At 36.2% G+C, this 12,616-nt stretch overlaps 1 protein-coding gene across 6 annotated transcripts in view; it reads left to right on the plus strand.

Annotated features, from left to right (window-relative positions):
• Positions 1-12,353, plus strand: part of AFTPH (aftiphilin) — a 61,334-nt gene extending 48,981 nt beyond the window's left edge. For 2 of the 6 annotated variants that reach the window (XM_032497674.1, XM_032497673.1), the window contains 4 exons: positions 1,203-1,286; positions 2,259-2,333; positions 5,152-5,275; positions 11,216-12,353. In XM_032497674.1, the coding sequence (XP_032353565.1) occupies positions 1,203-1,286; positions 2,259-2,333; positions 5,152-5,275; positions 11,216-11,360 (428 nt within the window). In that variant the 3' untranslated portion in view covers positions 11,361-12,353. Of the gene's footprint in view, positions 1-644; positions 1,177-1,202; positions 1,287-2,258; positions 2,334-5,151; positions 5,276-11,215 lie in introns of those variants that run through there. The other 4 variants (XM_032497675.1, XM_032497676.1, XM_032497677.1 and 1 more) reach the window with 4 other exon arrangements.
• Positions 12,354-12,616: the final 263 nt, after the last annotated feature.

A 12,616-nucleotide genomic window follows, 5' to 3' on the forward strand; every position in this document is an offset into this window, starting at 1 on the left:
TTCTGTAATTTTAGTTTATGGAATTTTCTTGGATGCAAAGTGTTGTGTCTAGAGGCTGCTTTAAAGCACAAAGCACAATTATTTAACCAAAAACAACATGCAAATAGATCGATAGTTACTGACTCAAAGTAGTTTTCAGATTTAATAATATTTTATAGAGCACTTATATGCAAATGAAAAACGAATGATTTTAATGATCCTTTTCTAAAACTTATCTCAAAATACTAGTAAGTAGATTCAGAAATTATTGGTTTCACTTATGGCTTTAAAAGAAAATCATGAAAAAGGAAGAACTTTTTATTCCAGTAATGAGGGGGTCTTTAAAATAAATAACACAAAATTCCAGTTTTCCTGTGTGTTGACATGACAAGAATTAATTGGACTCTAAGGTACAATTACTCTTACTCCTTACACTTGGGTAAGTTGTTTGAGCCATTGTCTAAAACACCTGTCATTCTGTCAGCTTTGCCTTAGAGTGGGGGATCCTAGGATATCTGGAAAGCATCCAATTGACTAACAGTGCTGAAGGAAAGCCTGGATGCACCTTTTGCTGTTGTCTGGTGTCTTATTCAGTCAAATCATCGTGCTTTTTATTAACAAACAACTTCTTTAAAAATGTATACTATTTCTGATTACTGTTTCAGAGTTAAAGGGGAACAGTACAGCTTGAGTTGCACATCAGGGTAGGGCAGTTATGACATTCCTTATTACGTTATTTTAAACTAAGTTAATGAATTGGTGTGTGTCCTGAAACTGACAACTTTGTCACTTTTAAAAAGCACTAATTAGAAACCAACACTACTAACATAAAAGGTTGATTTGGGCATGTATGGTGACTTAATGTTGGGTTGAGATTAAAGTATTGTTTCCCTTTAACGGGTACACGTTCCCCTTGGTCTTTCTGGTATGGCTTCGGTTTCGACTGAAAAAAACGAGCTAACTAAAACCTTACCGAGTGTTAAATTATTTACATTGTACATGAGAAAATGTACATGGAATTAAATTGTTACTTTAGAAATGTCCTTAGCAATGAAAAACTAATACTGTACACATTGTTTTAATGTTGATTTTAAAATGTGTAATGACTACTAATTATAACCTGCATGTTCAAGTGTGTGTCTTACCCCTTTTTACACATAACCCCTCCTCCCTTGGCTTACCTTCTGTGTGGCTGCCTACCAACACGGTCACTGAATTTCAAGCTAGTGGAGGTTCCACTCTTCTGAACCTTGATTTCTTTGGGCCCGTGGATGACAGTAGCTCTAGCAGCAGCACCACAATCCCAGGTCAGCAGAGTGTTAAAACCACAATTCTAGTTTATTTACTAAAAGCATGACCACATCACTTGACTTTCCTATAAACAAGGAAACAAATAGACTGTATTCTCTATGATGTCTTTCTAATACATTTCTTTCATCTGTCTGTTGTTATTTTCTAGTATCTGACTATGATAAATGACTTATGTGAAATGTATTTTAAGGAAAGCTTTGTCAAGCTGAAAATAGTTTCTAGATATAAAATAGCCCTAATGTCCTTACACATTTAAAGGTAGGGAGTTTTTTTTCCCTGTAAATGGAAAATGTGATATTTTGTATGCTTTTTTTTTTAAAGCATATTCTGCAAAGCCATTTAAAAAAATAGAAATTTAGAGATATATGAATATTTTAGTACACAAAGATGACTTTACATTAGTGTCTGTGACAATAGAACCTCTGCAGATTCTAGCATTCAAATAATTGTTTATTCGTGCTGCTAAATGTACAGTTAGGTTCCCACATGTTGGAGTCTAGTGCTTAGTTACATAGTCCCACACAGAATTATTATTGGTTTTATGTAGCTCTTAAATAGAAAGTTTACTACTAGTTTTCCATGGAGAAAAAAAAAATGTTAAAGCTAATAGTAGAAAATAATTGCTACAAGACACTAAAAGCAGTGCCTGTTAAATTAATGTTCAATGTTCAGCCCTGTGGAAGTTCAGTTCATGACCAAAGGAATAATGTACTTTGTCATTTTCTAACTGAATAAAAGATTAAAATGGCATTTTTATGTTTACATTTTATTTAATATTTTAATGAGTCCCTGTCATCCCATCGTGTGATCTGGTAATCATGCCCACTGATCACCAGATGGCTGTTGGGGTGTTATATGGAGGCTAATACCCGGAATGCATAGTGAGGATCCCTCTCTGTCCCCACTAGGACCAGTTACACAGCCAGCCTGGTTCCTAAGAATTTGTTGGTTTTGTTCTGTTCATCTAGATAACCCTGCCACCCACTTCCAGCAGTTTAGGAGCCATGATGGGAAATGGGGGAGACTGAGAGAGTCAGCTAAGGGTGAGCCTGGGACCTAGGATGCCCTTCTCCAAGATCTGGTTATAGAAATCTGATTCTGCTAAAAGGGAAGTTCCAAGAGCATTTGGTGGAATGACTGGATTCCTCAAATCTAAGTCCGTGGTTATCATTCTCATTGTTTCTAATATTTTGCAAGCACGTAAAAAACCAACCTGTCTGGTTTTGACTTCAAAATGACATTTCACTATTTAAATTACTTCTGAATACATGTGAGCTATTGAATGACCTGGGTGAGCTAATTAGCTTTTAATACTTAATGCGGGAAGAAAAAAACCCGTAACTTGTATATCAGTTTCCTTATTACTATATTCCCAAGAATGAATTACCAGGCTCCTATTTTTAATTCGCTCTCAGCTTTGTTTTATCATGCACTGAATTATAATTTAAATGAGGTCACTATTTTTGGATGCCTAAAATCCTGGTTTAAATTCAATTTTTGATTACGTTTCAAACTCAGTTAAAAAAACATCCATAGTAGGAGCACAAATAATCTGACTATATAAAGAAGTACAAAAATGACCTGATAACCAGGCTCTGTGCACATACACAGCTTCGAGAAGAGCGAGTGGTTTCAACTTAGAGCTGTTATGGAAGTGAAATTAGCATGGTCAAATGTGGTCGTCATTACTTTGGAACCTTTTAAATATTTTCATTCCGTATTTTCATTAATATGCTCTAGCTGCTGTGTAAACTTGATTACTATAAATTTGCTTTGGCTTGTTTTATTGCTATTGGGTTTTGTTAAAACTTACCATCAAGCTACAGGTATCAACACTTTCCTGAGTATTCCATTTCACCACTTGCTTGCACTTTTTCTGACTTGTTTCTGGGAAAGTCATTCTGTCTCAGCTTGCGGTTATTTAATTATTTTGTGTTTGAGACTCAGGAGGTTGGCGTAGAACTTGGTTGGCTAGCTTTAGTAACTAAACTATGCCTCATTAAGGTTCTGTTTTTAAAAACTCTTCCATTTAAAAAATTATTCTCTAGTTAATTAGTGTAGAATAAGTAGTTATCTTGTTTTTGAAAAATATAAAATACAGCCATAGTACTTTATTTTTTGGTGACAATGGTTGTTTGGGGACTGGGGCGAGGTTGATTTGTTTTTTTGTGTTTTTTGTTTGTTTTTAAATATCCCACTTCACTGTTTGACAACCAAGTGGCTGGTATTTTACAAACCCAACTAAATTTTTACAAGCACTTTCCTGTTGCCAGTCAGAATGCAGTTGTTTATTCTGCATTATGCATTAGACAGCTTCTTAAATTTTGTGATTACTTGGAATCTAAACTTCCACAGTGGAGGAAGGAGTTGCTTTAAATTCATTTGGTCCCTTTACAGGCATCTATTAATTTTTTTACATTTTAATTGCAACTTTTATACTTACTATAGAAATACAAAGATAGGGCCTTTTAAATTATATTTTTAAACTGTACTTACCAAAATATTAAGAACTTGGGAGAGTCAGCAAACATTTTCTATAGCCTTCCTCCCTTGTTGGACATGGTAACTGTGAAAGCTGCTTTTGCTTGTTTGATTTCTGTAAACATCTGAGATCTGTGTTTACATCTGCTTGTCATCTGCGAAGTTGGTTACCAGAAGGCAGTTCCTGATTTTTTTTCTTAACCTTGAAATATCCCAAAAGGAGGAAACTTGTTAATATCAATATGTACATTTATATGTAATTTTGTCTGCTGACTTTTCAGGGCTTTTTTAGAAATAAGTAGAAATTGATGAAGCTATAAGACATTTTTCCTTACAATCTGCTTTTCTGTTATACCCTGAAACTGCTGAGTTTGCTGAGACCAAAGAGTGTAGGATTTTAAAAATTTATCTGATTATTTTCCAAACCTTAGCTTGAGTTAAAGATATTAGTTACTTGTTTTTTGTAGTCATCATATTTGCTATATATACATATATCAGTATTCAAGGGAAATTTAAAAATATGTACGTGTATTTTAATGAAGTCAGATGGGGAGGATTTTAATAGACTTTAACAGTAAATCTAATTCTCTTAACTCAGCTTCATTTTGAAATTCTCTAATAAGATATTTGAATTATTAGCCACTAGATTCAGCTGTGAGACTACAGAAATATAATTAGCCCTTGAGATAATTTTCATTTTGTCCAAAAGTAGTACTTTTACTCACTTTTTCTGAGAACATTTTACCCTCCCCACTTTTTAAAGAACAATGTGACAATTTTTCTTCAGTAATAATTTGATGCTTTGAGTAATATTTCATGTCCTCAGATAAGTCAGAATATATTTAAACTATAACTGAATCATTTACTGTATCTGAGAGTTTATATTAACTTCCGAATTTTGGGGTATGGATGAAAATAATAGAGGAAAAATGGTCAGGGAGGTGAGGGAGAGGGAGGTTCAAAAATGGAGTTAATCAGTCAGTTTAAAAATGGATGTGTCATATTGTATAACAAATGATGTGTATTCTATTGATAAAACATTGGTAACTTTCATATCACAAACTAATTCAAAATGAAGGGAGTTTTCTATAGCAGATAGAATTTTTAGAAGTATTTGGATGGTATCTGCTACATAAATGCTAGATTAAATAAGGCTATATTTAGAGTGGAATTTTAAAGTATTTTCCTACTTCATAAAAATTCTGAAAACAGGAATTTCCAACTTAAAAAATAAATGCAATATTATAGTTTTCTAAAAATGTGTTACACTTATAAAAGACTCAGATGTTTACAGAATAATTGCCTTTTGCATCTTGGATTGTGGCTAATTGAGTAACCCATTGCAGCTTGCCATCACTGACTATGATTTTATACTATAAGGTGTGGATCCAGAGTTGTATGAGTTAACAACTTCTAAGCTGGAAATCTCCACCTCAAGCCTCAAAGTGACTGATGCATTTGCGAGACTCATGTCCACAGTAGAGAAGACAAGCACATCTACCAGGTAAAAGCTAGTGTTCATTACACCCTAATTATGAATTCTGTGTTGAACAAAGCAGCCCAGATGGGAAAGCACATAAGTTGGCAGTATTTCAATACATTGTATTAAAATTCACTTTGTATTCATAAAAACCGATAGATACTAATTCCATAAAATAGTATGAAATTATGTTTAATTATGAACTGTATTAGAGCAGAGCAGTTCCATGAGGGACTGGAAAGGACTGGCAGATAGGGGTTTCTCTCTTTCCCTACCTTCTACACCCAACTTTGTAGAGAAGAATCTGATTAAAGCATTGAGGTCATAAAGCCATTGCAGAAACACTCCCTTTTCTTTCAAGACCACTGAGATGATCATCCTTGGGATCCCAGTTTCACTCTCCCAGTCACCTAGGCTAATCCTTTCACTTCCGGGCTAAGATAGATTAGGGGATGGCCTCTTGTTTTCTGAATTTTCGCTGATGTATATATAGCACCTCTGATTTGGGTCGTGAGACACTGCTTGTTAGTTTTCTGGGAGCCCCTTCAGGGGCATGGCCTTTAGAAAAGCAGTTGTCTCAGATACAAGGAATGTCCTATGGGCTTTGTGTTTACTATTCAGGAAACCTGTAGTTTTACTAGTTAAGCACTAGAATAATCCATTGCTTCGACTTATTAGCAATAAGAATAAAGCAGTTCCTAATAAGAAGGTAATCATCATGAACCAGTAAATCCCTACCGCAGGAGCAAATACTGGTTGATTGGCATCCAGCTCTGCCGTCCCACATCCATGATTCATGAGCATTTTTTGAAAACTCACTTCTAGTTTTACTTCTGATTAATTTTGTGGGGGGGGGCGTAATTAGGTTTACTGATTGATTGATTGATTGATTGAGGTACTAGGGATTGAACCCAAGACTTCGTGCGTGCTAAGCACTCTACCCTCTCCCCTAGTCAGCATTTTAAAGTATTTACTTGATGTTTGCCCTTTGGCAGAAACAGTATAGCTCTTTTCCTTGAATAATACATTCCACTCACATGTCAAATTCAGATTTACCTTTTAAATCAATTCTTCTATAGAAAAACATTCATTTAAAACAGCTTTTTTTTTCCCCTTTTCCATAATAAATGCTTACTTGTCTTTAAACTTTGGCTTGAATTATCATATTGCCTTTTAGAATGCATTGTGTGCTTAAATATCCATTCAACAGATCAAATGTTAATAATATACTTAATATTCATAATTATGAAAAGCCATTCTTATTCTATAATTATGTCTACCCATAACTTCTCCAGGAGTGGGTTTATAGCCTGCACATTCTTGTTCATCCAGATCGCCCTGTGCTCATTGCCCCTCTTTCTCTGTAATACTGCTACCTGGCATGGTGAGAGCCTCCTGTTATGGTGAACCTGCTTGTAATTGACGCTAGTGTGGATTTTTTGCTTGCTTTCTAATTTTTTCTCTTTCCAAATCATATTTTCAGATTAAAGTTCTTCTCATACAAATTTCTCATCCATTTATTCTGTATATGTTAACCAAAAGCTAACGACTTTAGGAAGAAACAAGAAGAAACTCTGATGCTTTCTATTGTTTGGGCTTTCCCCTGCTATTTTTAGGACAACCTTTCTCAGGATAATCCTACTGTTCCCTCACCTTTTCCCCTCTGCAGTCTTACTGAAGTGTTCAGAGTCCCCCGATGAGAATGCATTCTTTGTGCCATTAGGAGGAGCTCTAAGCCACATTGTTAACTTGCTTGCTCTCAACTTTTCAACTCACTGTTGAAACACTGCACACTAGGGCACTTTTCCAGCTTCTTTTTAAGAAGTTATTTTCATTTTTCCTCTTATTCTGTACTATTATGGAATGAACTAAAACTATAGTATGTATCCTAGAATCAGCGTTGTAACTGCATTGAATTAGTCTCTTGTACCTGTCTGTCTAGCTTCATATTTAAAACACAACAGATTGAAATAAGTTGCCACCTTTGTATTTTGAGGGACTATTTGAAAATGGTGAGAAGTGCAAATATTCCCAAGTCTTACACTTAGAAGGTAATACTGTAAAATGCCCCCATGAGTGATTCTTAGTTGTAAAGGGAAGAGAGAAGGGGTTGGCATCGTTTCAGAAAGAATTTTAAGTATCTTTGTTGTTTTTAGGTTTTATTTTATTTATCTTTTTGTTTTTGAATAAAATAAACATAGAATGTTAACCTCAGCAAAATCTGATTGGCTCTTGATAATACACAAAAGACAGAGTGAAAAAGCACTGAAGAACTGTAGAGTAAGAAAAGGTTAAGGAACAGCAGTCTGAGGGGAGGCTGTAGCTCGAGTGGCAGAGCACACCCTTAGCGCACACAAGGTCCTGGGTCCCTGGTACCGCCTCTAAAAATAAATAAGTAAGCCTAAGTACCCCAAAAACATTTTTAATTTAAAAAAATTTTTTTAATTAAAATTTTTTTAAATAAAAAAATAAACAGCTGTCTAGATAGAGGAAATTTGACATGTAGCAAACAACATCTCATACTCTTTTCCAAATTGCGTATGTAAGAGAGTACATGTGCTCTCTTTCTAAACGTATGTTGTAAAGTGATTTACTTTTTAAAGAATTGCAAGTTCTTAGCTTTTAAATAGTTTCATCTTCTTGCTTAGCTTTTCTAATAGAGAAAAATTACTTCCTAATCTTAATTATTGGGTGGCCAACTAGTTACTAAGCAGCCACAGACCTATAACTGAAGTTCATACAAGCCAGAGGACTACTTGCCAAAAGGGACAATATGTCTTTTACTTTTTTCTCCTTTTTTGGGGGGGAGGGCAGGTGGGGAATTAGCTTGTTTTACTTTTTTAAATTACCTTTTAATTGAGATATAATTCACATACCATAAAATTCACCCCTCTCAAGTGTATAGTTCAGGAGCTTTTAGTATATTCACAAGGATATTGCAGCTATCACCACTATTTAATGTCAGAACACTTTTAATTATCCCAGAAAGAAACCCCAAACCCACTAGCGGTCACTCCCTGTATGCCACTCTTCTCAGTCCCTGGCAACTACTGATCTTCCTTCTATGGATCTGCATACTCTGGTTATTTCATACTAGTGGAGTAATACACCATGCAGCCTTTTGTGCCTGGCTTCTTTCACTTAGCTTATTGTTTTCAAGTTCAGCAATGTTGTTGCACGTATTAGTCACTTCCATTCCTTTTTGTAGTTACATAATATTCTATCGTATAGCTATACCACATTTTGCTTATTCATTAATCAATTAATGGACAATTTGGGTTGTTTTCACTTTTTGACTATCGTGAGTAATGCTGCTATGAACATTCATGTACAAGTTTTTGTGTGGACAAATGTTTTCGATTTTCTTGGGAGTAGAGCTGCTGGGGCATATGGTAGCACTATGTTTAATTTTTTGAGGAACTTCCAAACTGTTTTCCAAAGCAGTGGCACCATTTTACATTCTCACCAATAATGTTTGAGGGTTCCATTGTCTACACATTTTCACCAAGGCTTGTTGCTGTCTGACTTTTTGGTTACAGCCATCCCAGTGGGTATGAAGTGGTATCTCATTGTTATTTTACATTTCCCTGATGGCTAATGATAATTGAATATCTTCTTAGGTGCTTATTGACCAGTTGTATCTCATCTTTAAAGAAATGTCTATTCACATTTTACCTGTTTTCTAATTGGGTAGTTTTTATTGTTGTAAGAATTCTTTACATTTATCAGATATATAATTTGCAAATATTTTTATCTCATTCTGCAGGTTGTTTTTTCACTTCCTAGCTAGTATACTATGAAACATAAAAGTTTCTTAATTTTGATGAAGTCCAATTTATATATTTCTCTCATTACTTGTGCCTTAGGTATCATATCTAAGAAACTATAGCCTACTTCAAGGTTAGGATAATTTGCACCGAAGTTTCCTTCTACGAGTTTTATAGTTTCAACTCGTACACTTAGACCTTTGAACCATTTTGAATCAATTTTTTAATATGGTGTAAAGTAGGGGTCCAGGGTCCAGCTTTGTTCTCTTGCAGGTGGATATCCAGTTGCAACATTACTGGTTGTTGAAAAGACTGTTCTTTCCCCATTTCCCTCTTGTTGAAAATCAATTTAACCAGAAATTATGGGTTTATTTCTGGACTCTTAATAGTATTATATTGGCCAAAGGATAAACCTTAACTAGAGAGAATATAAATCAAAAGTAAGTCACTGCCTTTGGCTTTGAGGAAAGATCTACTTTTAACCTGGTATATCTACCCCACTTCTGTTTGCTTTCCAGTTTACTAACACTAGCTTGCTGAAAAAAATTGATCCAGTTGTCCTGCAGAACGTCCCAACCTCTGGATTTGTCCATTTGCTTCCTTCAAGTAGTTTTTAATATGTTTCTCTATTCCCCTCATTTTCTGTAAACTGGACATTATATCTAAAGGTTTGATGGATAAAACACTTTGGATAGAATACCTCATAGGTATTGTATCACATCAGAAGACACATAAATGTCTGGTTGACTCCATTGTGAGAGACGCTGAGATTGACCGTTGGTGGGAGGCTGCCCTTTCCCGTGTACTCTTCCTCTTTTTCACTTTGAGGCTGAAAAGTGAACTGTCTGGTTTTACTTTAGAATAATGTAGATACTCAGTTTGCCATTAGACATCCACCTAATAGTTTTGCCACCACTTAATTAAACATGTAGATTTTAAGTCAGAAAAACTTTGGAGTGCTATTCCATTCTTCTGAGAAACCCTAAAACTGAGTTCAGTATTGGCTGATCCACTGATGGTTTCTGTGTGCCTGAAGCTGAGCCCCTTACTGAAAATCTTTGGTCCTAAAAATCTGATGTTTGATTTTTCAGTCATTCTGTAAAATCTTTCTATTTCAGCCTGAACTCAAGTGGTAACAGAAAAGTCCAGGTATAACATCAAGGCCTACATCTATCTTTCCTTTCTTGCTTCACCTCCTGACTTCCTGCTCCCCATCCCCAGGACAAAGGAAATACTTAGGTGGAAGAAATAACTTGTGTCACACCTAGCAGAGTACCGACTATCCTTTGCCGTAAGAGACAATTGGGCCTTTTGGAGTGAACAATGTTTAATGAACTTTGGCATAAAATTAATATCTTTATGACTGCAGTTATTCTTTCAGTATATTTAACATCCTGGAAAAACTAAAAGTTGGATTACAGTCAGGTGCTCAATTTGAGCCACATCTGAAGCTCAGTTGGCATTTGCTGCGGCTCACCTGCTGGGAAGACCCAGGTCACCAGGAGCTGGGCTGCACGCTGCTCACTTCTTACATTAGGGGCACTTCATCCACAGGACCCATAGGGTTGAGATTTCCCCTCTCCCGAGCCCTTTCCGCCCGTGTACAGCCTCGTCTTCGGCAGCTGGCCCTTGTGCTGCGGCTTTTGGACCTGCCGCAGGTCTGCATCCCGGGGGGGCAGAGGCTGGGTGTTTCTGAGCTGAGGGCTTTCTGTCCCGGAATTCCCCTTTGGGGATGAAGAAAGCCTGAGGTCAAAGTGACTTACCAAGTCTTGTGCCAGACATACTTTGCTTTATGTTGAGGTAACTTCGGTATTTTTTCAGGAGGCGGGGGAAATCCAGCGGGCAGGGCGTTACTAGGACTTCAGCATTATATTTCTTGGTGACATTTGAAGAGTATGCCAGGGTAGATAGATGCTTTCTAGCCTTAAGCAGAGCTGTGAGCTGTACACAGTACACACGAATGTGTGTGTACACGCCCGACTATAATGAAGATACATAAATCCAGCGGGGATCTTCCTAAGAGACTTGGCCTCTGGCACAGGTGGCACCCAGCACAAAGGTTTCCCGAGGTTCAGGAACTGGCAGAGGAAAAGACAGAGTCCCCACAGATCACTGTCTACCTTGAGAGTCTATTTTCTCCCATTTAACCTACAGCAAAGCCACTTTAACACACTTCTCTTTTTCCTTTTGTCAACAGAAAACCGAAAAGAGAAGAGCACCTAAGCGAAGAAGCCATCAAGGTGATCGCCAGCCTCCCTGACTTAACGTTCATGCACGCCAAGGTGCTGATGTTCCCGGCCACCTTGACACCTTCCACAGGCTCCCAGGAGAAGGCAGACTGATAACTGATGTGAATCGGACAGTTTCAATTGCTTTTCCTTCCCTCCAGCCCTTCCCTACTGTCAAAAGCATACTTGCTCTAATTAAAAAAAAAAACAAACCCAGTTCAGCTGATTTGTTGGTAAGCCGCACTAGAAAGGTATACATAGTAATGTATATTTATTTACATACTGAAGTCCTAAATTTATATTAGAAAAAATGTAAATAATCGGGGGTGAACATTTTTGAAGAATTATTCTTTTTGTGTTGCTGGGGTGTATACATTTATGTCTTTGTGAAATACACTGGTGGTGTCCTTCTTACAAAACTTTTGAAATAAAAAAAAGAAAATTAAAAACTCAAATCTCCACTGTCTGTGAAATCCCCTTCAGTCTTTTCAGATTGCATTGAATGTCCTATTAATTTTTCATATCATATGTTGAATTACTTTTGCTATCATAAGTAAACTCCAAGTCCCCGTTTAATTTTTTTTTTAATTTTATGCGTGGTGGGTTTGTTTCAGATCTAGCTTTTGTTACCATTTTTGTGCTCTTTTTTTAATCTTTTCAATCTGACCTATTGCTGTTTGACCTTTTGTAAGGTACTTCATCAATTGCTCTTTTGTTATAGGGTATGGATCATTGTCAGAACTCAATTGGAGGGATTTAAAGAGATTGTGTCTGTTTTAAATCAGTTTGGTTTGGAGAAGGACCAAATTATATGAATGTCTTACAATGAAATTTTACTTGTTGCTGATTTTTTTGTTCTATCATACCACTATTTTTTGAGGATTTTGCACAGTGTAAAATGACATAATCATAGATTGCTATGGTTTAGGCTGTATATACAGTAAAAACTATGGGTTTTAAATGTTTGGGGAAATTCCTATGGAAAAAAGAGAGACATGTAGAAGAACCTCTAACAAGGTTAATGTGCATGCCCAAGGTCTTTTGAGATTTCAGTGTGTAAATTTCCTTTTAGCTTACAGAAAAATAAAATAATTTAAAAGAAATCTAGCCCGGTGTCTTTGTACTTTGTACTGAGGGAAAAATGTAATGAATTTGGATGTTAAATTTTATTTCATTTTAATGTATTTCATTCAGTCCGGAGGAAATCATTTGGTAGGGTTTCCACTTTGTTTAAACAAAGGAGAGTTTGATTCCAGTTCTTTTTTGGGGGGGGTTGGGGGGTGGGAATTAGGTTTATTTATTTTTAGAGGAGGTGCTGGGGATTGAACCCAGGACCTCGAGCATGCTAAGCATGCACTCTACCACTTGAG

Source organism: Camelus ferus, chromosome 15, assembly GCF_009834535.1.
Source record: "Camelus ferus isolate YT-003-E chromosome 15, BCGSAC_Cfer_1.0, whole genome shotgun sequence".
Classification (NCBI taxonomy): domain Eukaryota; kingdom Metazoa; phylum Chordata; class Mammalia; order Artiodactyla; family Camelidae; genus Camelus; species Camelus ferus.